Source organism: Canis aureus, chromosome 4, assembly GCF_053574225.1.
Source record: "Canis aureus isolate CA01 chromosome 4, VMU_Caureus_v.1.0, whole genome shotgun sequence".
Lineage (NCBI taxonomy): Eukaryota > Metazoa > Chordata > Mammalia > Carnivora > Canidae > Canis > Canis aureus.
Window position 1 is genome coordinate 43673536 of NC_135614.1, and position 26833 is coordinate 43700368.

Genomic DNA, 26833 nt, shown 5'->3' on the forward strand with positions numbered 1-26833 from the left:
CAAGGCAAGGCATCAGTAAGAGGATCTTTTTTCATATAATGGAGGCTGAATCTCACTGAGAACAGATACCAATTAGAAAAGGCTTTTAAAGTGCCAATAAGCCAGCAGGATAAATCCAAATGCCAAATTATATAGGCTCTGGGAAAGGCTCTGGTGGTAATGAGAGTGCAGAGAAGAGCTTCGGCGTGTGGGTGGAAAGGAGTCCTGTGTGTTCTCTGGCCTGAGTTTCTAATCTGTACAATGGCCTCATCTATCACACCTCTCAGGAGGAGACTGTAAGACTGAATGCAAAGGCCATGAGGCTACTAAAATATGACCTAGCAAAAAAGGAAGGAGGAGGAAGGGAGGTGGGTGAAAAGGAGGAAGGAAGGAGACCACCACTGTGAACCTTTGAGAGGACTGGAACAAGTCATTGACCTTGTGAGGCTCATAGGGACAGAAGGGGCACTCTTTCAGAGAGTATATGGCTCTCCAAAGGTGGGTGCACACTCTGAAATGAAAAGGGATGAGGACAAGTTATGACCTCCTGGATTTCAGAGTTCTGCATCCTCCTGGGGATGCTGAAGTAAAGCTGGGCTGATCCAGAAAGATCACTCATTCAGTGCCAGAGGGGGGAAAGAACACAGATCTCTGCTGCTCTGACTCAGGCTTGGAGAAGCTCCCTTCTGGCACTGCTCCGAGACAGGCAGTCTGTTTGCTCTGCATCATCCAGCATGTGCCCGGCTCCAGATTCCTTCCAGGCCTTTAGAACCACTGAGCTCTACAACCTGGATTGGGTCCCACTGCCGCCACTCCATGGCTGTGTGGCTCTGTGCCTGTCATTTAACTTCCCTGATCCTCTGTTATCTCATCTGTAAAATGGAGATAAAGACAAGCCCTGCCTGGTAGGATCTTTGAGAAGCTTGGAAGAATTAATATAAACAAAGGGCTCCACAGAGTGTCTGGCTCATTAGAAAGGCTCAGTAAGTACTGATGGTGATTGTGGTGATGATGATGTGAGTACTATCAGCTCGGCCTCTGCTAGGTTCTGGAAAAAGCAACATGTAAAGACATGTTCCAACTCATGAAGCTCCCTGGAGCTTTTTGTAGAACTTTGTTGACCTGTCAGTTTATTTTTTCACCTCCAGAGTAAGAGCAACCATGGTGAGGGGTTCAGGACAGATTTATCTTCTCTGCCATAGCTGACACTCATGACCCTCCAGACCTTTCTCTATCCCACCTAAATATTTTATAATCTGCCCTCAAAAATGTTTGAAAAGCCCCAATCTGACCATGATGATCCACAGTTCATGATAATCCTTCAATGGCTTCCATTGCTTTTGGGACCCAGCTCTGCAGGCCTGTTTGGTTCAATGCTCCCACTCCATACCCAATTTCTTCCTCTTTCCTGACTGCCTTCCCTCCTTGGCCTGCCCCTCCTCCTCAGACCTGCATATGTACCCTTGTCCTCCTCTGGCCACCATGCTTTCCCCTCCCCCTCTCTGACCCCATTTCCATGCCGAACCCTACTCCCCACTTGTCCTCATAAACAAATCCCACTCATTCCACAATCTCATTCTATTCAATATAGAAGCTACAGCCACATGTGTCTTTTGAGCACTTGAGCTCAGATGTGCTGTGAGTATAAAAAGCCCACTAGATTTCAAAGAATTAGTTCTGGAAAACAAAAATTAAAACAACTTATCTCAATAATATTTTGTATTGATTACATGTTGAAATGATAACATTTTGGAGTAGGAGGTTAAATAAAATATATTGTAACATTAATTTCACTATTTCTTTTTACTTTTAAAAAACTGTGGTCATTAGAGTATTTGCTTTTAGACAGGTGGCTCACATTCCAGTTCCATAGGACAGGACTGTTCTGGAGTAAGGCTCTTCACTTCCTCATCTAGGCCATCCGGGGCTTACTCATGAGTAAGTGTGGGTGTTTTATAGATTCTCTGGGTGCCACAAGCTTCTGCTCTACAGGTATCTCCCCTTTGACCATAATGAATGAACTCGGCAATTAGTAGGTTACTATTCAGTGCAATGACCGCAAGTCCATGAGGTCAAGGGCTATATCTCTAATCTTTTTCCAATTGTAGTCCCAGCCTCAGGCATAATGCCAGTCACGTAGAGGGTACTTGTATTAGTTTCCTGTTGTTGCTACTATAAATCATTATAAACTTAGTGGCTTAATATGGTACAAATTTATAATCTTACACATCTGGTCAGAAGTCTGAAATGGGTTTCATTGAGCTAAGATCAAGGTGTAAGCAAGAATGAGTTCCTTTTGGAGGGTCTTAGGAAAAAACTATGTGCTTCCATTTTGCAGCTTCTAGAAGCCACCTACATTCCTTGGCTCCCAGTCTCTTCCTCTACCTTCAAAACCAGGAGTACATCTTTTTCAAATCCCTCTCTGACTCCCCTGCCTCCTTTTATTCACTTCTAAGAACTCTGTAGTTGCAGTGGGTCCACCTGGATAGTCCAGGGTACTCTTACCATCTTCAAGATTCTTAACCATGTCTGAAAAGTCCACTTTGTAAGATAATATACCCACAGGTTCTAGGATTAGGACATGAACATCTTTGAGGAAATGTTCCTCAGCCTACCACAATGCTTAATACCTGTTATAAATTGAATGAATCAATAATCAAATGGATAGATGGATGGATGTCTAATCCCACTTCCTATTTCTTGCCAGCAGCTTCTCCCCAATCTTAAGAGGCTATACTTAGTGCAAGCTGGTTGCTTTCCTGGAACATCTATCCTTTCCTGTCTTTCTTTCAATCTGGACATGGACTACCCTAGGGTCTCATTCAAGAACCATTTACCTCAGTAGAGTTATCTATATTTCCTCATCTACCTCACATTTGCCTGAACTCTTAAGTCTCTACCACACATTTCATATTAAAGAACACACTCTTAATTTATTCTTTAACTCTTAGTTTGGGGGCACCTGGGTGGCTCAGTGGTTAAGTATCTGCTTTTGGCTTAGGTCATGATCCCAGAGTCCTGGGATTGAGTCCCACATTGAGCTCCCTGTGGGAAGCCTGCTTCTTCCTCTGCCCATGTCTCGACCTCTCTGTGTGTCTCTCATGAATAAATAAATAAAAATCTTTAAAAAATAAACTCTTAGTTTGTTCTACTTATAGAAATGGATGATGGCTCTTCCTGGCAAGGCAGGAACCATGACTTATCCTTCCTCAACTCTCCTACCCTTTCCTGTGCTGATCTGGGTACTACATAGATTCTAAAAGAGTAAAGGCCCAGTTACTCTCACAGGTTTGCCAGTAGAGACCTCCCATCATACAAGGCCATGATGCCAGTTGCTAGAATTTGTCTTTCTTTCCCACAAAGACTGTTAACACAACAGCCTGATGTTAACCTAAGTGAATGTGGAATGGTTAAGTGCAAAGTCATTTTGGCAAAATGTGCATTGCTACACTCCAAGCAGAAATCAAATGTTATGATGTTACACTATCAGGAAAAGTACATTACATTTGGCATAGTCCCAGGATCCAAAAACACAGAGGTATTAACCCTTTAGTGGCCTGGTCCTGACAACAAAATGTGCTCCTTCTCTCTATCAAGACCTTTCTGTATGTACCCTCCGTCACAAAAGCACACACACACACACACACATACACACAGACACATGCACACACATATTTGTTTAGGCTTTTCTCTTAAGAATGTTGAATAATCTTCAAGCCTGAGACTTTTTTTGGAATTAGCTATCTTATAATCATAGGATTGCTAACATCTTTCCTGATGAGAAGATGATGATACTGATGATCATGGTGATGATGCCCTGATTGCGTCGGGCATTAAAACAAAATTTAAAAGGTTAACATGCATTATGATTTACTCATTATCCGTAGTCTTTGAAAAATAGTTCACTATTTCACACTCTTTGAAAATAATTTGCATATTCTGAAAAAAATATTAGTAAGAACGTTGGACTTGGGGTCAAGAGACAGGTTCTTTCACCTCAGCTATCACTGATTTGTTGTTGACCTTGAATGTTATTATGCCTCCCTGGGCCTCAGTGAGCTCACCTATAAAATGGGGGAGGGGTTTGAATTAGATGATACATCAGTTATGGATGTAACAAAAACATGATTATCATGGCTAAACTGAGTAAGTTTTGCTTTAACTTTCTTCCTTAACAAGAAGTCAAAAGATGGTGGTGCCAGAGTTACTTCTCCATCCTTAGCATATGACTTATCTTCATAGCTTCAAACTGGCTACTGTATCTCCAGGTATCTTATTGTTTTCCAGGAAGGAAGGGGGGGAAGGACTATGGGTTAAAAAAAAATGTGTTGTGCTCATTGAATTTGTCCCCTTCTCTTTTGTTTTAATTGGACAAAAAGGATTTCCTAAAGCCCCAACAAGTTTGTTTCTGCTGATTCTCTCTGGCCAGAGATGGGTCATATGGTCATCACCTGCTACAAGATATTATTAACTGAGCAAATTGTGATCATGGAAAAAATAAACCAGGATTCAGTTAACCAGGAAGGAGGGAAGAATGGCTATTGTGTGGGCTCTCAGCTGTGTCTGCCACAGATGGCTTCTAAGTTTCACTTGGTCTTGGATATTGCATAGATTGTACTTTAAAACCTATCATTACTCACTACATTGGTCTCTAGTGTATAACAGTGCTTAGTCCTGGTTTGGATTAGCAGGTTAGCCTCATTAGCACACTAGGAGAAAGCATGCTAATGCCAGGATCTAGTAGAACACAAGGTAGGGTGGGGAATTACCCATTCATTCTGCCTCCTCAGTCTGTTCGCTTATTCCTGAAGGAAACGGGCAAAGAGAAGGCAGCTATGTAACTAATAACTAACAGGAAAATCCCTTTAGGCTGATATACTTTCCTCTTTCTGGAAGTCCAAGCCGAGAGGTGGCCATCTTTGCAAAAGCATCCTTTACTTCTTGTTCTATATAGTGGACATCTGTGCCATTGACCTCTCTACAACTCCATAAACATCTTACTTTGGGAAACTCTATTTCTTTCAATGGGTGTAGGCATGGCGGGACCATGAATGAAGAGGTCGTCCAAGGAAGGCCAATAGAGTAGTGTCCCCTGAAGATTGGAATGGAACATGCTAAAGGCACAGTTTTGCAATCTGCTCTAGAACCTAGAGTGGCTCTGGCCCTCTCCTTCATAACCTGGTTCTCCTTGCCCTTCTGATAAGTACCTTCTCTGATCAAGGCAGGCACAGTTTCTCTTTCTTACAAGTCCAAACACTAACAAGTACATCTTTTAATCGCATTAATTCATCCTACAGACATTTGCAAATAGGAAGGAATCTGTGATGTGCTAGAGTCCCTGCCCTGAATCTGCTTCATAACCCACTATATAATTTTCTACATACCTTTTTACTTCTCTGTGTCTTAGTTACCTCGTTTGTAAAATGGTGGGTTGGGCTAGACTTGCCTGAAATGCTTCAGGATTTCTCCCCAGAAAATCCTCAGGGATCTACATGGGGAGTTCAGAGGTGGCCTGTTATAACAAGCTCTGGGCCCCCCACCCCACTTCAATTAGAATAGCTTGGCTTTCAACCAATTTATATATTGAACATGAGACTCTTTTTTATTGGCCCTCAACTAAAAATGAACATTTGAAAATTTCTGGACAATCTGATCTCTAAAGGGCCCTTCCAGCTCTGATGTTCTGTGATTTTAAGCAGGTGAAATATTTGGTAACATCTTTTCATTCATCAGCATAATTGGGAAGTTGCAGGAAAGTCTGCCAAAACATAATCTATATCTAAATAAAATCTTCTGTGTGCAAAACAACGGCAATGAAGGACATTGAGGAAAGAGCAGGTTATGTGGAAGAATTAGAGACAAACAAAGCGCAGATCCCTGTTTTGCAATCCTGGCAATGCCTGGGGCGTAAGTGTGGGAAAGAAAGCCCACCACAGCCGTAGCTCGTCTTTGCTGTAGTAAAGCAAAGAGTGCAAACTCCCACTCACACCGAATCTGGGCCCTGTCCTTCACTGGGCATGTTCAATGTTTTTTAATACTTCCAATTAGTGATCAATATTCAGAAATTGAAGATACACTTAAAAATTGTGTTTCTTGGCTTCTTTTGAAAAACTGGAAGAGGAGACACTATCAGCCTTGTATTCTAACAGGACAGCAATCAACCAGATCAGGACAGCAACTGTCCTTTATAGCTGGGGCATATTTGCTTCACTTTGTTCCAAGCCCAGCTACTTCTTCCCATATTCCTGACTCTGAGGCCATGTGCCAACTACCAGGTAGACCTGCACTGCACTATGCTTTTTTGTTTTTTCCTATTGAAGAGTAATTAGATGACACATACAATATTTTTTATATCCCTGTCTTTATCCAAAGTGAAGAAATAAAAGACTGAGAAAGGCATGCTTTTCTAGAAAAACAGAGCAGAGACAGTATTTATTTACAAAAGTGGTTTTCAAATAGAAGTTGTTTTGCACATCTCTCTCCCCCTCCCCAGGACCATTTAACAATGTCTAGAGACTTTTTTGTTGTCACAACCAGGGAGGATGTTGTTGACATCTGGTGAGTAAAGGTCAGGGATGCTATTAAATATCCTGTAGTACATAGATAAGGCACCCCTGCAACAAAGATTTATCCAACTCCAGATGTTGACAGTACCCTGATTTATGGATGTCTGTGGATTTAACATACCCGGGCCCCTTCACTCTTTTATTTATTTATTTTTTTCTTTCTTTTTTCTTCTTTTTTTTAAATTTTTTTTAAAATTTATTTATGATAGTCACACACACAGAGAGAGAGAGAGAGAGGCAGAGACACAGGCAGAGGGAGAAGCTGGCTCCATGCACCGGGAGCCCGACGTGGGATTCGATCCCGGGTCTCCAGGATCGTGCCCTAGGCCAAAGGCAGGCGCTAAACCGCTGCGCAACCCAGAGATCCCCCCTTCACTCTTTTATATTACTTGCCTGGGCCCTGCCCTTCAGGCACTAGTATTATAGGTCTGGTATTAATTATTATACCAGATATACCAAATATTATATATATTATTATAATTATTAATTAATGATTAAAGAGAGAACACAAAAAGTAGGCTCTGTTCTGATGGGGCAAGGGTGAAAACAAAGATAAAAATTTTGACTTGAGGGGGATCCCTGGGTGGCTCAGCAGTTTAGCGCCTGCCTTCTGCCCAGGGCATGATCTTGGAGTCCCAGGATCGAGTCCCACGTCAGGCTCCCTGCATGGAGAACTGCTTCTCCCTCTGCCTGTGTCTCTGCCTCTCTCTCTCTCTCTAAAGAAAGTCTTTTAAAAAAAATCTTGACTCGAGTGTGGCCTGCATGTTTCACTCCCCCAGTTTTTGTTCTTCTGAAACACATAAGCACCCTGGGAGAAGGTGTTATTTCCCCATTATAGGCCCAGTGTCACTCAGTCTTCCTGCTTTGGTGGACCTGATAGCTTGTAAATGACAGGGCAAGGCCCAAGGCAGGTACAAGGTAGTCTGTTCTGGGCCTGGTTGCTTGCCCAGCTCTCCCTTTGATTTTGTAAAGCAATCCATAGCCTTCCTAGTACCAGTATATGCTCTTAACTCAAGTCTGGTTCTGCTGGCGAATGCAGTGCACAGATGGATAGTCTGTCCACTGTGCCTCCCTGGAGTGAAAGGACCTTGCTGGACAGAGCAAGAAACTGCTGTCTAGGAAATCCAAAGAGAACCAAAAGATACTAAGAAGGCTGAGGAAGTGAGATGCAAAGTCAGGAGAGGTCATTTAGGTGGTTCAACCTAAAAAAAAGTAAAAAAGCACAGTCCCTGTAAGTGGCTCCACTCAAGAGGGTCACCGTCCAAGCCCAGGGCAGAGCAACTTGGCAGCAGAGGGTCGGAGGGCACACACAAACTCTGCATCCAGAGAGACACACAGATGTCTGGGGACGGGACATAGGGATGGGCACTCTCAACAAGTGCTTATTAAGGACCCAGGACACACACAGTGATAAACTGTTTTTTTGAAACTCCCCCCACTGAAACCCATGTGGCCTTCTAACAGATGGTCTTCAAGAAGGAGCTTTGACTTCTTAAGGCCTCAGGGGCACCAAGCTGAAGCAGACACACAGATGTTTGGGGATGGGACATGGGCATGGGCTCTCTCATCAAGCACTTATTAAGGACCCAGGACACACACAGTGATAAACTGTTTTTTTCAAGCTCCCACCACTGAAACCCATGTGGCCTTCTAACAGATGGTCTTCAAGAAGGAGCTTGGCGTGTGCAGATGTGTCTCTCTGGATGCATGTGCCTACTCACCCAGCTTGTACCACATATCACGGATGGAGAAGCCAATTAGCCGTCTCATGTCCCCGTACCTGGGAGAAACAACACACATCTGCTTAAGGCCCCCTCTCAGAGATTCTCATGAAAACCCCACTTCAGGAGACCCAGACATGTAACCTACTTATTCAGGATTTTGTTGTATTTGGCATGCGAGAACTGCTCCAGCTGCAGAGAATCTTGAGTGATAAAAGCCACCGCCAGATGAAAATAGTTGTTCCACAGCTGTAAATAAGGAGTAAAGAACAGTCATGGCGAGGGTCTGAAGTGGGAAAGCGTATTAAATGCTGGGTAATGTGAATAATCTATGAAGATGGCAGAAGATAGTGGCAGAACCAGTTTAATTCTGTGCACTGCAATTTTCTAACTGGCACGGAGTCTGAAATCAACATCCTGGCCAAGCAAGGACAATGGATGGATTTCTCTAGGCGCTGACCACATCTTCTTTCTGATGACAGGGCAAGGAGGAGGACTTTAGGGCTGCTCTGGAAAAAAAAAATGGTTTCATTTTGTGTTTTGAAAGACAAACAACTCGCCCCAGCTGAGTGCCTTAGTAGAATTAGAGATTGATGAAGGTTGTGTATTTCAGGGACTCTCCTCCTCCCTGAAAGTCCTCCCTTAATCCACCTGACAGCTCAGAGGAGCTGTAAGGAGCTGTCTGCAATGCATTCTGTCTTAGAATAGTTTGCCTTCACCTTCCTCTTAGTTCAATGGTTTCAAAGTGTGGCCCCAGACCAGCAGCATCAGCATCACCTGGAAACCTGCTAGAAATGCAAATTCTCTGTCCCTCCCCCAGACCTATGGAATCAGCCCCCAGAAACCTGTGTGTTCACAAGCATTCTGGATAATTCTGACGCTCATTGGAGTTCAAGAACCTCTGTGGGCCTAGTTTATATGTAGGTTTATTGTAATTTTAACACTTGCATGATCACTTGGTGCTAAACGCAAGGGCTAATACTAAACCCGCTCCACTGGCATGTGGTGAAATAGAGCCAGCAAAGTGTTCAGCACATGACAAGTCCTCCAAAAGATGAGATGCAGGGATGATGATATTGATATAACCTACAGCACCTGAGAGATGGAGCCTCAGTGAACCCATCTGCAAAAGGGGTACCCCTGGTACCCACTGCAGAAGGCTATAGTAAAGATGACATGAGATGATATATGTAAAGGGCATGATTCTCTGTAAGGGCTAAAAGCACTTGTTAGCCATATTGTTCTTTTCATTAATCTAGTGATTCCTTTGGTATCAAAGCAAATAGTACAACCTGGCCCCAGATGCCAAGTCCTACAAGGAACAGATGGGAGAGAGTTTTGCTTGACAAAGTTCATCCACTTTCAGATGAACACCCTCTCAACATGACAAAGAAAGGGTAACACTAGCTAGAGAAATGATTGAGATATTCATCTTTAACTCAAAGATGTTCACCGGAGGTTTCAGATAGCCAAGACTAAGTTAAAAAGCAGGTCTACCCTTGATAGCATCATCACTACTGCCCAGAGTATTACTTCAAATGGGCTTATGGTTCCAGTTTCAGAAAGAAGAAAACAAGTACTTCGTTTTTACCATGGGCCAGGTACTTCCCCATACATCCCTCCTTTCATCTCTCAAAACTTGGTAGCTGTCATTTGTCCCATTTTACAGATGAAGAAAATGAGGCTTGGAGGGGTTAAGTATTTTTCTGAAGGTCACTTAGATTGTTATATATATAGTAGATTTGGGATTTGAACTTAGGCCTTCTGATCAAGGCTCTTTCTACATACTGTGGTCAGTCTTTGGCCAAGGATGCATTAATACATATTTATTGAAACTCTTCTATGTGCCACGCATTGTCATCATGTGGGCATAGGGAATGGTTACACAGATGGCAGTCCCTACCCTCATGCAGCTCACATTCTGTTGGCACAATAAATTTCTCTTTTTTGAAACTTTATCTCCCAGAGTCCAAAAGACCAAGCTGCTCCTGGTGTATAGTGAAGCGGCCTCCCAGCTTGTGGAGTCCATCAAGTCAACTCTCCACAGAGAGACCAGAGGATCTTTTAAAATAAGTTGGGTTCTATCACTCCCTTCCTTAAAGTCCTTCAAAGGCTTCCCATAATCATTAGAATCACAGCTTAAGCTCTTCTGTTTCTGTAGTAATCCTGCTTATCCAAACACACTGTGTGGGTCAGGTCTCCCAACCACTCTGTCCTTCCTCCTCATGCTGATCTGCTCAGACTCCATAGATATAACATGAGCATCTTGGACTCCTTAGCTTGGCTCACCTATGGCACCTAAGTTCTATTCTTTCATCAAAGGCCTGTTCAAGATCTGTTCCTTCACGCAGCCTTCCCAGATGGCAGAGCACCTCAGATCTGCTCAACTTTTCCAAATTTGACTAGCTCTTAGTATGTGCAACCACAGATTTGGGTCTATTGTTCTACATCTTCCCTTGTGCTCCACTGACTTTCCATGACAGCATCACCCAGTGGTCAAGAACACAAGCATCAGCATCTCATAGACTAGGATATAGATACTAGGTCTAGCTCTTATTAGCTAGATTGTCTTTGGTTACTTATTTGTCTTTTCTGAGCCTCATTTTCCTTACCTATAAAATGGAGAAAATAAGGCAACTACCCTAATGGATTATTCTAAGTGCTGGGTAAAATAATATGAGCATGAAGTCATTCACCACAGGCTTGGCACATGCCAAGTGCTCAGTAAGTAGAATGGTGGTATTGTCTATAGTGCTGGTCATAGATTATTTGAATGCCCCGTCTTTCCAACTGAAAGCTCCGCAAGCACCAATGGTCTTGTCTTCCACTTATTTGTACTTCTAATCCCATATTCAGCACAATGGTTTAAATGACTTGAATGTAGCTAGGCTCTAGAAAATATTTATTTATTGTTCATCATATTGCTAGAGAAGTTGTTTCAAAAGGTCCCAGATTTTTCTTTCCTCGCTGCCCCACGCTGCCTGGTGGCATTTCTACTAAGTGCCCAGCTCAGCTGGCTCAGGGAAGTCACAGGAGCTTGAGCTAAACATATGGATCCTTATTCCCTGGGGGAAGAGGTAAGGTGACTTCTGATTGGGACTTTAGTATTTTGAAATAATAGGACAATAGAAACTTAGAACTAGAATAAATTTAAGGGTCACCTGGTCCAACTCCCTTATTTCACAGATGTAAACAGTGATATCCACATAAATGACCACCCAAAGTCATACTGCTAGTGAGTGTAACTAGAATTTACTTTCAATTAATTCTCAAAAATTAAAAATTTAATACACATATTGTCAAAAAATGGTAGAAAAGATTAAATGATAAAAAGTTTATTTTCTATCCTACCTGGAACCTTAGTCTAATTCTCCAGAAGAAAAAAAAAATTAACAGTTCTCTGGATCTTCTCAAAAAATTTTTATGTATAAACAAACATGTATAGACAGTCAAAAAATAGTCCAGTGTAGTTTGCTTTTTTCTCTCACCAATATATCTTGCAGATGTGTCCATATTAGCCTGTGCAGATCTACTTCACTATCTTTTGTGGCTGCATGGGATTCTGCTATAAGGATACACTTTAATTCTAACCAATTCCCTATTTATAGGCATTTAGATGGACTCCAACTATTTTTTTTCTTTAGTATCAGTGCTGCAATCAACATATTTGTTTATACATCTTTATGCATTAGAGCCTATAGAATAGTATGCATTCTGGAGCTGGAATTAAGACACAGGTTCTATGCCGATTCTATTACTTTTTGTTGTCTTTGTTGTTGAATAGACACTGTTAAGTTTGCCTTCCAGGATTCCAGCTCCATTATCATGGGCAAGTTGCCCTACCTCTCTGAGTCTCTGTTTCCTCATCTGGAAAAATGAGGCTAATAGTATGTAAAGGGAGGTAGTTATAAGGGCCAAATGAGGAAATCACTGCCAAGAAAATCTCTATTTCATCTTGCAATCCCAGTTCAACAATCACTTCCTAAGTGGGCATTGGTGGTCTAGTGGTGAACATAGCTGACTTTCAAAAATCACTTCCCAGGGAAGCCTTACCAACTTGCCCTGACTAAAGAAAATCTACCCATTCACCTTTATTACACCACGCTTTCAGGATTTATGACATATTTTAAGCTGAATTTATTTCCTCTAATGGATATAAGCATCCTACAGGATAGAACCTCCTCTTTTTACTCACTGTTGTATATCCAGTATTTAGCATTGTGTGCAACCCAGCATGTTCTCACAAATATTTGTTGAAAAAATTCATTAATGAGCCCAGCACTCCCCCTGCATTCTTAACTGCTCCCCAGACACTATGATCTTTGTAGCATTATTCTCCCATTTTGAAGATCAGGACACTGAGGCCCAGAGAAGTTAAATAAGTTGCCCAAGGTGACACAGCTACAAAATGGCAAGGCTGGCACTTGAATCTAAGTGCAATCTCTCTCTAGAACTTGTATTCTTAACACTCTGCTCTTCTGCAAAAATTTTTCTTTCCTTTCTCAATTTCCTTTAGCCTTGGTTGTTGGTCAAGGTTTCCACTGAGTCATCTGATATTTCACAGTCCTTACAACAGATACTCAAGGATTTTTGATCCTACAAGATTCCTTCACAACGGCTATGAATTATTTACCCTAATTCCATTGAAAAAAATATAAAGCGCCCAGCACAGTGTTGCTAAAATACCTGAGTTGGAAAGCCACAGCTGTCATGAGCATTGGGTGGGCCTGACCTGATCGGTGTCACGGGCACTATTGGGATGGATTTTGGTTAGGAACATTGGGTCAGAGGTTGTCTGGAGGACTCAAGCTATGGCCGAAGAAGCTGTCCCCAAGCACGTGGCCATCTTTCTGTGTGGTAAAGTTGTCCCACCTTGATCCTCCCTGGAGGTTGCTGTGGGCCCCTTCAAGGCTTTGATGGGTGCTCTCCATGGTATGTGCTCCCTCTCTCACCTTTTTTGCCATTACAAGTTACGTTTCCCATTATAGAGACCAAGCCTGCCGTCGGTCTTCCATTAATAGCTGGGACTATCCTGGAATATCCTTTTCATTTCACAGGGTCTCCAGTACAGGTTCAAAAATGATTCCAAGGTAGTCTGGTGCCCAGAAGCTGATCAAGTAATGCCTCAAAGCCAAGGCTGGGATTACCAAATGCAGAGCCAATTACAGCTTGCCAAGTAGAGAGAATGTTCTTAGTAGTAATCAAACAGCTGCCTAAGACAAAAACAATCTTCCTGGAGCCAAAGAGCACATCTTTGTACATCTTTGTGTAACCACGGCTTCCTGGCCAATCAGAGTACCCAATATGGAGATTCTAATTCCACAGCCAATCATTGCAGAACTCTCTATCCCAGGGCGGGCAAGAGCTAACTAGGGCAGACAGTGTTTCTGTAGCTAAATAGAGCTGTCTCCTAGATTTGAAAGGCACTCTGTTTTTAAAAGACAGGGCAGATGAGTTGGAAAGGGCCTGGGCTTTGCAGACAGGACAGGAACTGAATTTCAGCAGCAACTTGTTGGTGAGTAGGTGACCTTTAACAGGAGAGTCGACCACTTTGAAGCTCAGTTTATTCATTGGTAAAATGGGTATATCCCAACCCAACAGGGTTATGCCATAAGTAGATGCCTAATAAAGATTAGTCACCTTGAAAAGTTTGGATGTTTGAAGATGGATTCAGAGCTTACTCTCGCGACTCTAAGATCACTGAGGGCAGGGCAGTGTCCTGCTTTGCTTCTGAGTTCCTCATAGCATGTTACTATAGTCTAGACCTATGAGGATTGCTCTTAAACAGAAATCCTTGCTGAGTTGCATTTGAAATCCTCTCTTGGTCTTCCCTGACCATGCAAATGGGTGTGAATGCCAAGGCTCAGCGTCTTGAATAGGGGTTGGGAATGCAAATTATGTTAGCCCTGGGCAGAAAACATCATTTCTGTAATTCCCTGGTCTTGTCACCTGCAGAGTGGCACCCACAGAGCTTCTTGCTTTTTGTCCTTTGTATCATAAAACCACAGTTCCAGAAAAGATATAAGGGATAATCTCATTGCACCTGCCCCTCCTCTGGACAGTGGCTGCCAAGGCCAGCAGCTCTTAGTGATGGATGCTGTTCCTGCTGATATTAAATGTATAATTAATGAAACTGCAAGAAGGAAACAAGGCGTGTTCCAGGCAGGGTACAGAGAACAAATCCATTCTCACATGGGGTGAGGGAAAGGTAGGAGAACAAAGATAAGGCTGAAAAATGATCCTGTTCTTGAGTACTTTTCAGCAAGTAACTACAGAGGTCTCATTAGGAAAAGAGACTTATTTGATTTTGTAATGTTGGCCATTTTCCTGTTTTATAAAATCCTGTGGGTATGACAGCCCTAGGCAATGCATGGTGACCGGAAAGATGCCTGCCTACTGTCCTGTTTACCAAGGACTGACATATGAGTTCCTAGACTTGATATATTTTAGGACCATCATCATCATTATCATCAAAATGATAACTATTATTATAATGAGCTCATATTTTATTAAATTGCTAACATGTTTCTGGTAGTGTTCTAAATGCTTTACATGAATTAATTCACTTAATCCTCTCAAAAATCCAATGAGGTAGCTGTAATTAGTATTTTTATTTGATGTTGAAGAGACTGAGGCATAGAGAATTGGGGTAATTTGCCTAAAGTCACACAGCTCATAAGCTCAAACTTCCCATGTATGAAACCCCCTTTCTCTGGGCATCTCTCAGATGCAGATTTTCTTTAAGGAAAACAGGATAAAATCTAAAAGAATGGCATGAAGGACTGAAGCTGCACTTCTCTTGGAAAGTACCCCCTAAGACCATGGAGGACAGCCAGAGTCGGGAAACTAGGTCTGAGGCTGTAATTGCCATTGCCTACGGACAGAGATGGGCAAACCAGCCATCAGTTTTATGGCCTAAACACTACCTCACTGCTGGCCCCTAGGTGTGTTGATCCAAGCTGCCCCTCCAAAAAAGCAACGACCTTATTAGTTTCCTGGAACACACTCGTACCTGAAGCCTGCAGGCATCTGGTCCACATTTGGAAGGGGATCAAACACTTCTGATTCAAACAGCCAGAGTGACATGTTTTGCTTCCATGTCAAAGATTTATAGTCTCAGTCAGAACCTCTCTGTGAACCCAATGCGGGGGTGGCTCCCTCTTTTGCATGTGGCTGTGGTGAGCTGCAGCTGTGATGTCAGCCTCTGCTGTGCTTTGGTCTCAACTCCACACTGATGTGCTGTGTCACTTCAGGCTATCTGCTTATCACCTCCCAGTCTCACATCCCGAATCCTTCCAGCAGAAAAAGTACTAGTAATAGTAACTAACTTGTAGTGTAGTTGTCAGGGCTGAGAAAGAAAATGCCTGAGAATGCTTCTCATGAGATCTGCACATCTAAGTCATCAGAAAATGGCAGCTACCCTTTTTATCATCATTAGCATTATAGTGCAGTTGCCTGATTTGAATGCAAGGTGGTGGGAGAGAATCTTATTCAAAGATAATGTTTATTAAATACTTCTAGGCTGGCTCTCCAGTGGTGTGGGCCTCATAGGCCCCAGGCATCATCTCCCCATGGAGACCTACTATGTGTCAGGCACAGAGCACAGAGTCTCTGTGAGTAGGTCTTCATACTCATGAAGCTTACACTTTACCAGAGAAAAGAGAGGGAAAAAATGTGCAGGTGGATAAATAAGAGAGATAATTTCAAATAATATTCAGTGCTATGAAGAGACTACAACAGGTTAAATGGTAATACATAATGACCATGGGGTCAGTGGGGAACCCTCAAAGAGGACTCATCAGGGGAGGCGTCTTTCAGGAGGACGTGTTTGAATGAAAACTGGTGGAACCTACAGTGAATTGTCCCAGCAAGCTCCTTGACACACTCCAGTTCTGCAAAAACCCTATGAAATAGAAAGAGTCAGTATTGTGAACATTTTGCAGATGTGTCAACTGAGGCATAGACACAGTCCAGGCCTTGTTTGAGGTTGCTCAGCTGGTCAGAGGCCAAAACCCAGCTTGGAACTGAACACTTCCGATGAGCAGCAGAAAATACAATTGCCTCAATTTATTGGCTACTTCCGAAGCTTGCACAGCAAGAGATCCTAGAGGATCCCCAGGGGCGGGATCCCCTTTCAGGGCCCTTCTCTCTCATATCACCAGCAGGAGGTAGCAATCTGGACTTTTCTACAAGGCTTTGAGGAATTGGCTCTTCTTGCCTAGGTCTTTAGCAAGTGTGTCACTCTGTTTGCCCCAGGGACATGCTTTGAGGCCCCCAAATCTCATAGAGGCCACAGGTCTTGTCTGAGTCCTAAAAGTGATTTCTGGAGGAATCATGAAGTCACAGAAATGTATTAGTGAGTTTTATTTTTCAGTGTCTATGAATGGCTGTTTTTCTAGGCTCCAGTGAATAGAAAAGGAAAAGAATGTGATGTTTCTCTAAAAGGTGGTACCCACTCTGACAATGGATGAATGCAAATCTCCTCTTTAGCACAAAATACATTATACAGTCACATTTGCATGTGCTGCTCGGTTAATGACTATTTAATCAAGGGCCTGGTTCCAAACCCTGAGTTTCAATCAAGGGACTGGTTCTCTCCTTGTTCACACTCCTCTGTGGAAATCCCCAGAGACACTGGCATACCTATGTGTGCTTTGAGATGTGTCTAATGGTGCAATCAGCCCAAGATGTTACAGCCATCTTGCCAGGGCACCCCAAGCACACCCCGGGTGCTTCACACTCACCTGGAACTCAAAGTTCGTGTGTTCCAGAAACTTCTGGTTCATGGTTTCTGCGAACTTGTTGATAGCTCTCAAGAAGACCCTGGAAGAGGGGAAAAGGTCACAAGGCCATCTGAGTATGCTACCCCAGGCATCCCTCCCCATCCTCCAGACCAAAGTTCCCTCAGGCAGGAGCTCAAAGACCCCAAAGAAGAGGTCAGCTGACCCACCTGCTCAGTGTAGAGCTGGGGCCATGTTTGCCTTGCAAGAACTTAAGACCTGTCTATTTGACTTCCTTAGAAAATGTGTATTGTCCTTTGTTTAAACTATTACAAGCTTATGGAAGAAAATTTATGCTATCCAGAAAGAAAGAAATTGCTTCCTCTACACACAAATAAGCAAACAAACAACCAACACACCATCGAATCTTATCCTCTAGAAAAAAGCCATCACTGAAATCCTGATGAATGTTATGTTCAGAGGTCTCCCTAGATGTATATACATGAATGGTATTTGAAAGATATCATTTTGATAAATAGGGCTAAACGGCAAACAGGTTTCACAGCCTGTTTTTTTTACTCAGCAATAAATTGTGTTTTCCTTTCATGCCAATGAATGCAGATATACATCATGCCTTTTAATTACCAAAGAGCATGCCTTTCTATGTGGATCACAGTTTATTTAATCAGTCTTTTAGTGATGATCCTTTATACTCAGCTTTTATAGACAGTGCTTCAGTACTCACTCTTTTATGTACACCTTGCACCTCTGACATACACTTCTTTTCCAGTCTTCTTCTTGAAGTGGTAGTACTGATCAAATGCACATTTAACATTTTGGTACCTGTTGTCAAATTGTGTTTCTCCATAAACATCTTCCCATTCATCTCTTCCTCCCCTTCCTCCTACCAAGCCCTATTGACTGGTCTTTCAGCCTCCCATCTCTTGTCTCTTCAACATCAAGAGTATTTTGTCCAATGGACAGCTCCAGTCATGTCAATCATCCATTTTAGTGACTCCCCACTTTCCACAGGATAAGCCCAAACTCTTTCTTTTGACAGTCAATGCCCTTTGTGATTGGACTCCACCCTTTTTAGACTCATTTCTCACTGTTATCCTGTGCTTTTTCTAGTTTTCTGATACATAGCTGTGTTCTTCTTTTGTATAAATGCCTCTCTCCTTTTAATCTCTTTAGGGCAGGGTCTGCTGCATCTTTGTGTCCTCCAAAGGATAGTTATTGCAATTTCCTTTCCCAGAATTCACCATGGTCTAGGATGACTTATTTGTGTGACTCAATAATGCCTGTCTCCTCCACTAGACTGTACTTTCCTTCAAATCAGAGACTCCCTCCATGATCTCATCTATTTTCCAACCTACATGCCTTTGGTTCCCAAATTTATATCTTCCTCCCTGGCCTTTCCCCTGAGCTTCCAGCTTGCATTCCAGTTCCCTACTCCATATCCTCACGTGGATTACTAATAGGCATCTCAAACATAAGGTCAAAATCTCAACCCCTGTAGTCTCCAAATGTTTCTGTAGTCTTCCCATCTATGTTAGGGTTAACTCTATCCTTCCAATTGCTCAAGGAGAAAAAAAAAACTGTAGCATCCCTGATTTTCCTCTCTCATATCTTGCACCTGGCCTATCAGCAAAACCTTTTAGCATTACTTTAAAAATACAACCAGAATTTGACTATTTCTCAACACCCCATTTACATTGACCTCAACCAAGCCACCATCATTTCTTTCCTAGATTTCTGTAATAGCCTTCAATCTGCCACATGTCCACCTGTGACCTAGTCTCTACTGTGTGTGTGTGTGTGTTTGTAAAATCTTCGAGGACAGTGGCCAGATCTTACCTGTACCACTTTCTATAATTTTGGATTAACATTGGATAATCAACAACTACTTATCCATTGAATGGCTGGTCCCAGAAAAACGCCCATTTGGCCTACCTGAGACACAATAGGAAGAGCCAGCAAAGAAGTATAGATTAGAAGGTAATTGCTTTGCATAACTATTGTGGCTCAATTCTGCATGGGAACTTCTGAGACACTGTATAGAACACACTTGCACTCAGCAGTGTTTCATCTCAAGCATGTGGAACCTGGACTATTTATTTACCAATGCTAGCCCCTCACTAGTTGGAAGTTGCTCCTGTGGGCATTAAGTCCCCAGTATCTCTGGCTTGCCCTGTAGGTGGACTGAGCTCTCTCTCACAGCCAGAGAAAGTCCAGAGAATTAAAGAACTAGGAACTCGGGATATGTGGTAAATGTCCACCAAAGCTGTAGGTATATTCTGGATTGGTCAGGAGTATGGGCAGGGCACCTCTAGAATTTGCCACATTGGGCATTGCTTGTAAAGAACCTGGGCTAGGTATTCATTAGGCACTTAATGTTTGTTGAACAAAGAAGACAGTGCATCCTGGTATCAGGATCACAAGATGTATACACCCACACATACACAGCTGGATGTGGACTCTGGCTTTGCCACTTCCCAGCTGTGTGGATTTGAGACATGTTCGTGTCACTTTGACATCTCAGTTTCCTTGCCTGTGAAAATACCAACAATGTAGGCCCTTTCCCAGGGTCACTGGGCATTAGTGGCAAATGCATGTTAAGTGCAGAGCATGGTGCCTGACACAAATATAACAACAGGAACACAGCAGCTATGGCTACTTCAGACCCCTTTGGGTTGCTTCATTCTTCTTCCAAAGTCAGGGACTAACAGCAACATGGGCAGACAGGACCAGCTGCAGCTGGCAACCAGTTCTGCGCTAAGCAGGACCATGTAAAGGCAAAAAAAAAAAGAAAGAAAAAGAGAGAGAGAGAGAGAGATCCTCCCCACTATCGGGATGTTAAAAATTGAGATTTCTTTGGCTTTGCTTTTCTGTCATTTGCTAATATGCTTTTGAAAAATACCTATATTTTCTCCTTAAAGATTAGTATCTTATTCCCCAGATGGAAATGCATTGAGTGGCTGTCATATTATGCTTTAAGTATCTCAGAATCTCTAATGTGATATCAAAATGAGGGGTTTTACAAATTCTCAGAAGCAACAAAGCTATCAGTAGTTTCAGTAATAGCCATTATTTTGATTGTCAGCTTAAACCTGTCTCTGGTTCTCAAAGGCCAGTCAAATAACCAAGGAATTGATCAACCCTCTGTGCCAATGGTGGTACTGATGGCAAATAGGGGCTAGAGGCAGTAAGTCAAGGTTCTTGCCTCTCTCTGGGTTCTTCCACAGCCACTGTCTGGGAATCATGGATCCTAGTGTCACTTAACTTTGCTTTCTCATGTATGGGTTTGGAAAGGTTTGTCTTTTGTCTTCTTTTTAAAAAATAACTGTGTTTAAAGCCTAAGCACTAATATGGTGAAGTAAATTGGAATGAAAACATACTCAACTCTTTCTGTTACTCTCAACAATGCACTTGAATTGTTGAAAACGAAGTTCATGACCAGATCTCAATCTAACACTTCCTGCATCTCATTTGTGATGCGTAGGATCTATAAAATCAATAATAAGGGCAGCCCGGGTGGCTCAGCAGTTTAGCACTGCCTGCAGCCCAGGGCCTGATCCTGGAGACCTGGGATCAAATCCCGCGTGGGGCTCCCTGAATGGAGCCTGCTTCTCCCTCTGCCTGTGTCTCTGCCTCTCTCTCTCTGTGTCTCAAGAACAAATAAATAAAATCTTTAAAAACAAAAGAAATAGAAAAGTTGGGTGATGCCTGGGTGAGTCAGTGGTTGAACATCTATCTGCCTTCGGCACAGGGCGTGATCCTGGGTCCTAGGTCCAGGGTCCAGGGATTGAGTCCTGCATCGGGCTCCCTGCGTGGAGTCTCCTTCTCCCTCTGCCTGTGTCTCTGCCTCTCCTCTCCCTCTCTCTGTGTCTCTCGTGAATAAATAAATAAAATCTTAAAAAATATAAAATCAATAATAATCAGAGCCACAGTTACCAATGATGGGACAGGCTCTCCACTAAGGACTTTGCATGGATTCTTTCTGTTCTTCTGTCTTTTTCTTGTTTAATTCTTACATTAATTCTCTGAGTTGGGTATTGTTTCCATTTGAGAGATATGAGTTTAGGTAACTTTCCCAATAACCCAGCCAGTACATATGAAATCAGGATTTAAACAAAAGTATGCTGCTTCACAACGTAGGTATTTAAGCATTCTGCTATTCTGTCCATAAGCAAACCTCTGTAACTCTGTTCAATCTGATCTGTGAGCTCACCTTATTAATAATAGCAAAGATAGAAGTATAGCTATTTGTGTACCCCATGCTAAGTACTCTACAGACATTCTTTCACATAATTCGATAAACCAAGGTAGGTGTTATTGTTATACACATTTAACAGAAGAAGGAACTGAATGTTGGGAAAATAAAATTATTTCCCCACATTCACACAGCTAATAAACAGCAGAGTACAGACCAATGTCACAGTTGTCTTTCTCTAAAGCCTTTGCAATTAACCAGAAGGGTATATGGGTTCCCTTGAAGGTCTGCCTGCAGTCTTTTGGCACTGGACATGCTTCTACTTGTGCCCACCGTTTTGCACACAGTCCCTTCACACTTTGTTCCCATCATCCTGCAGCTCTGCCCACAGCTGCCTAGGAACAGGGCCAAACCTTGACTCAGGCAGTCTTCCCTGGGTGGTCAGTGGCCCATGGGTGCCCAGTGGGGGCACCCAGACCTGGAGAGTAGTTAAATCAAATCCTTTGAGGCAGTCCTAATGCGGGACAACTAGGGAGAAGACAGTGATCCATGCTCTAAGTAGAATCCATGAACAGATGACTCTGAGAGGAAGCAGAAGCCACATGTGAGAGAAGTCAGCTGCTGGGAGTAAAAAGAAACTGGCAGAATGATCCTTGAAGGTGGAGTAGGGGAATAATGATGATAGTTACAACTTAATAAGATCTGACTATGTAGCAGATCCTACTCTAGGTATTTTACATGTATTTTCTCAACCAATTGTCACAATTCCACTAGGAAGTAGGTACAATTGGTTTTACTGCTATTACACAGACTCCTGCAGGTGCTTGAACAAGCCTATGCTGGGTCAGATTCTCACTCTGGCTCTCTTCCATGCTGTGTCCTGGAGCTGGTTGCTTGACCTCAGGGAATCTCAACTGCCCCTTCTGTGAAATGAGCCATGTGAAGATGAAAAAAGATGTAGTGATAAAGGTGGTGGCCCAGTGCCTTAGCACATAGAACTCCTCAATAAATGTCAGTTGTTGTTATTGTTAATAACCTGGCCACCTGGTAGCTCTGAGGCAGGAGGATTCCAGGCTGAAAACATTCTGATGTGACAACCAACTCGCACCCACAGGTTGTAGGACAGGAATAAAAGGACATGTCCTTGATGGTGAGAACGCTCAGGGAGAGAGGGCCTCTTTGAATTCCGTCCCCCTCCTTCCTGTGGTTCATGGGATGTAGTTGATTCTATTGGTCAAAACCTGACAATGGAAATAAAAGAGCTGGAGAAGATATTCTTATTCCTCCCCTCCAGGAAGTGAGAAATCCATCCTCCCAGAATCTTTAAGCTGCTTCCCTCACAACACACAAAAGCTCTGTGCACCAAGAGGTTAGAGTGAAGTAACAGCTTCCAGCTCACCCCCAGTAACCCCAACACTTTGCATAGAATCTGGGATTCTAGTGAGGGGTGCAGTATGCTCTTGGAATCTGGAATTCTGCAGCTTGCTGAACATCAGAATTAGAGGTGCTGTGCTGGCTAAAGAATCCATGGAGAGGCTTCTTTCTGGTCAATGTACACTGGAGGAGGTGAGGTCCACAAAAAGGAGTAGGCACTACAAACTAATGTAGGTAGGAGGAAGGAGAAGCAAGCGACAGTTATCTGTCAGGATCCTGATGAAGCCACCATATGATTGCTGGACACTGCCCTACTCAACTTCCTATGATTGACTCCTGTGACCCTACTGTGTACCTAGTATATGCTTGAGACAATGTTAGATTGAATTAGGACACTGATAAAAGTAGACAAGATCCGGCCCAGATTTGTCACTTCAGTGAAATATTTTGTGTATTTCTACACCATAGGAATGTGACAAGGAAAATAATAGCTAACACTTATGAAATGCTTGCTATGTGCCAAGCACTGTTCTAACTACTTTGTATATATTATTTCATTTCATTTGGGTCCTCACAATTGTGATAGATACTATTATTCGCCTCATTTTATAGGAAGAAAAAATTGAGTCATAATAATTACATAACTTCACCCAAGGTAAGCTAACTATTAAATGATGGAGGCAGGATATGGATCCTGGCAGTTGTAAATCTTACCTCCTCTGTGTATTTTTTGTGCTCTGGACTCACTGCAGTGACTATAGCAATTGATCACATTTCCAGGGGCACATTTCCTGTCTCATCAACTAGACCATAAGCCCCTTGCCTTCTGGGGCCGAAGAACAGGCCCACTTCCTAGAGCCCTGCATAACCAGGACACTCAGTAAATATGTTGGTTGATTCCATTTTGAGATGGTTTAGGGATGTGTACAAATCCCCAAGCCCCCTCAAAATGTTGGATTTCCAGATTGAGGTGCAGTTAGAAAGGGGAAAAAAGAGGTTCCTAGGTATAATTTTGTTAGTTTGCTACATTATAAGGAACTTCATCATTTAAAAATTTAACATACCACGTAAACCAGATTTTACTGAAAGCCGCATTTTACCAATAAGAAAAAAAAATGTTCTAGCAGAAGGCATTTCTTGCAGTAAACATGTCACTAGGTCTGCATACACTAACAGTACACAGCCGAGAAGACATTCAACTCTGGAAAACTCCATTCCCTCCACCAAGCAGATAAATAAATCATATGTGACTGATATATACATACACACATAAATCCTAAGTGATAATAGAGAAATTATAAAAACAGGTAAGTTATAATAACATATAAATAATAAGGAAAGAAGGAAGGAAGGAAATTGTAAAATACCTACTAACCAGCATAGGAAGTAAGAAATGTTCTGGCTATGCCATGCTGCATATTCTGTTTATCCAATTTACATTGAAATCTTTCACTAGGTAGTCACTTGACCTTGGGCAAGTTACATCTTTGGGCCTCTTGCAGTTTTCTGAGCCACTAAACATGCAGTCGGCACTTTTATACAATGTACTTCATAATATGAGCCTCACTATTTTACAGGATGAAGCAGTGGAGATCAAGAACATGGACTCTGATTGCATGGCTTCTTAATAGCAATGAAACATTGTATTAAGTTACTCATCTGTTCTGTGCCTCAGTTTTCTCCTATATAAAATGCGGATTACACGTAAAGTTGTGAAGATTAAATAAATTAATACATGGAAAGTACTCACAACAGCAGTAGATCTAGGTGCTTAACACATGTTAGCTATCATAACATCAAAGCAAATGTAAAAAAAAATTAGAAAATTTCCTTTTCAAAAATATTTTAGTTATTTGAGAGACAGAGACAGAGAGAGAAAGTGAGAGCACGAGTAGGAGCAGAGGGAGAGGGAGAGGGAGAAGGAGAGGGAGAAGCAGACTCCCTGCTGAGCAGAGGGCCTGATGTGGAATTTGATCCCAGGACCCTGAGATCATAACTTGAGTCAAGGGTATATGCTTAACCAACTGAGCCACCCAGGAGCCCCAGATAGGTGAGAAACTTTCAAGCACTCCATTGTGAACTGAAGATGAAGGACATTTACTAACTAATCTAAGAGAAAAATAATCATTCATCTGGTTGACATTAGGCACATGCTTCTCTAGTCCAAGGCTAAGTGTGTTGTCTACACCCGGGAATGGCAATGCTTCTATTCAGTGAGTTTTCTGAGGTACCAGCACTGTTCTAAAGAGTAACTCATTCTATCCTCACAAAAAACATCATGAAATGGACATTATAATTAATTCCCATTTTATAGATCAGGAAACTGAGAGTCCAAGAGATTAAATGACTTCCCAAGAAAGGGAAGTAGCAGACTTCATAAATCTGCAACCCAGCTGTTTATCTGAGTCTAACTTTTTTTTTTTTAATGTAGAGACTTAAGTACTTGACTGAGCCTTAAGGGATGCAAATATTTCTATTTAGAAGAAATTTTCACTTTCTTAGATACTTTAGAAAATTATATTGTTATTTTCTAAGTATAAAGAAACCAAGGATTATTGTATCATCTCTGGGGGCCTATCCCCCCAAAAAAGACCAAAGTCCACAGGTAGCTGGGATTTCAGGAGGGAACATTCCTTCAAATTCTTCCACATGCTTCCTCCAAGATGACTATAGGCAACTCAGAAGGACTTGCTGGCCTGGTCAGGGCTCCAGGCTCTCTGGGCTCCCATCCTCCTGATCCTTTATAAGTGGTAGATGTCCGTGCATTTATTTGCCTATCCACCACCCAATTCTTCTGGTAACAACTTTTAGATTTTTTCTTTGGATAACTACTCCCTCTACCTCTCCCTTTGCTCCCAGGCTTTGTGGTTTGGGTAGAACTAACAGTAGCCAACCAGTTGCAAATCTGGCCACAGAAATTTATAAATGGTGATGTAGCCTAAGCCAGAGCTTTGAAGAAGACACTTGTTCTGCCTGTTGAAGAGGAAGATTTTTCTTTCTACTGGGGTTGCTAATTCAAGGCATGTCTCTGGAACTTCTAGAGCCCATTTTCCCCACCACAAAGGGAGTATCTGCCTGAGAATGAAGCCAACAGAGAAAAGAGCAAACATAGAGATAGATTTCTTAGATTGTTTGAACACCTAGACGCATCCATGCCTGAAGCCACAACTCTGAGCTAATAAACTCTCTTTCTACTTAGGCAGATTTGAACTAGATGTCTTTAAAAATTCCAATCAATATGTACTCATTGGATACACAAAGTTCATTATATTATTTACGAATATCAGGCTTTGTGCTAGGGTCTGGAAACACAGAGATAAATTAGACATAATTATCTAGTGCTTGCCTTCAAGAATCTCATTCTTTAATGGCAGAAGCAGTCATCTGAAGAGACAATTATAGTACAGTGGAGTAGCACCATATATGGGCATGTACGGAAATATAGAGAAGAAACACATTCTCCTACCAGGAGAGAGTTCTAGAAGCATCCACAAAGGAGAGGTTACAGTGTCGAGAATTTGAAAGATGCTTTCATGTTGAGTTTGGTCTAGAAGCGGGGAGAGCAATAGTTTATGAAAAGTCAATAGGAGAATGAAATGGTCAATAACAGTGAATAGTTGAATATATCTAAAGCACAGGGTGAGTTGAAGATGACTCACATAGGTGCTTCACATATTTTGGCAAAACCTGATGATATTATTGACCAACTGGCAAACAGTGAAAGGATTCACACACAGTTCAAGAGCTGGCCACTACTATAGCACAAGACGACTGAATATTGACATTAGGTACTATCAGCTACATAATTTGTTGAGCTCAGTGCACAATGAAAATGTGAATCTTCTTGTCCAAAAATTATTAAGAATTTCAAGTTGACAAAAGAAGGGCATTAAACCAAACATGGAGCCCTTTAGAGTGTAGGGTTCTAAGTAACTGTACAGGGTACAGGCTCAGAAATCTGGTCCTGACAGAGGGGTAGGGAAGGGAACTGCCTCTGATCTGTCACATGGCCCATGCCTAACTTCCACCAACACTTTTATCATTGCAAAAGCCAAACTCCCATCTGTGAGATGAGGGAGAATTGGCAAGTTTAGCTCAGACTGAGAATTCTGACATTTTATTTGCTGGGCTAATTTTCTTCCTTCCACCATTAGCTCCACTGCACAGCCAGAAACTTCCTTCTGCCTTGACAAAACACTTCCCCCCTTCACCAGCCTCTAAACCTGACCCCAAGAGCTCTGCAGGTAAGTGAGTCTTTTG

The 26833-nt window shown here is 42.3% G+C and overlaps 1 protein-coding gene across 1 annotated transcript in view; it reads right to left on the reverse strand.

Annotated features, from left to right (window-relative positions):
• The window catches only part of DOCK2 (dedicator of cytokinesis 2), a 397956-nt gene that overhangs the window by 58349 nt on the left and 312774 nt on the right, over nucleotides 1-26833 (reverse strand). Inside the window, exons 30-32 of the mRNA XM_077895573.1 lie at nucleotides 17011-17089; nucleotides 8415-8515; nucleotides 8267-8325 (exon numbers count right to left, since the gene is read on the reverse strand). Coding sequence (XP_077751699.1) covers nucleotides 8267-8325; nucleotides 8415-8515; nucleotides 17011-17089 — 239 coding nt within the window. The remainder of the gene's footprint in view (nucleotides 1-8266; nucleotides 8326-8414; nucleotides 8516-17010; nucleotides 17090-26833) is intronic.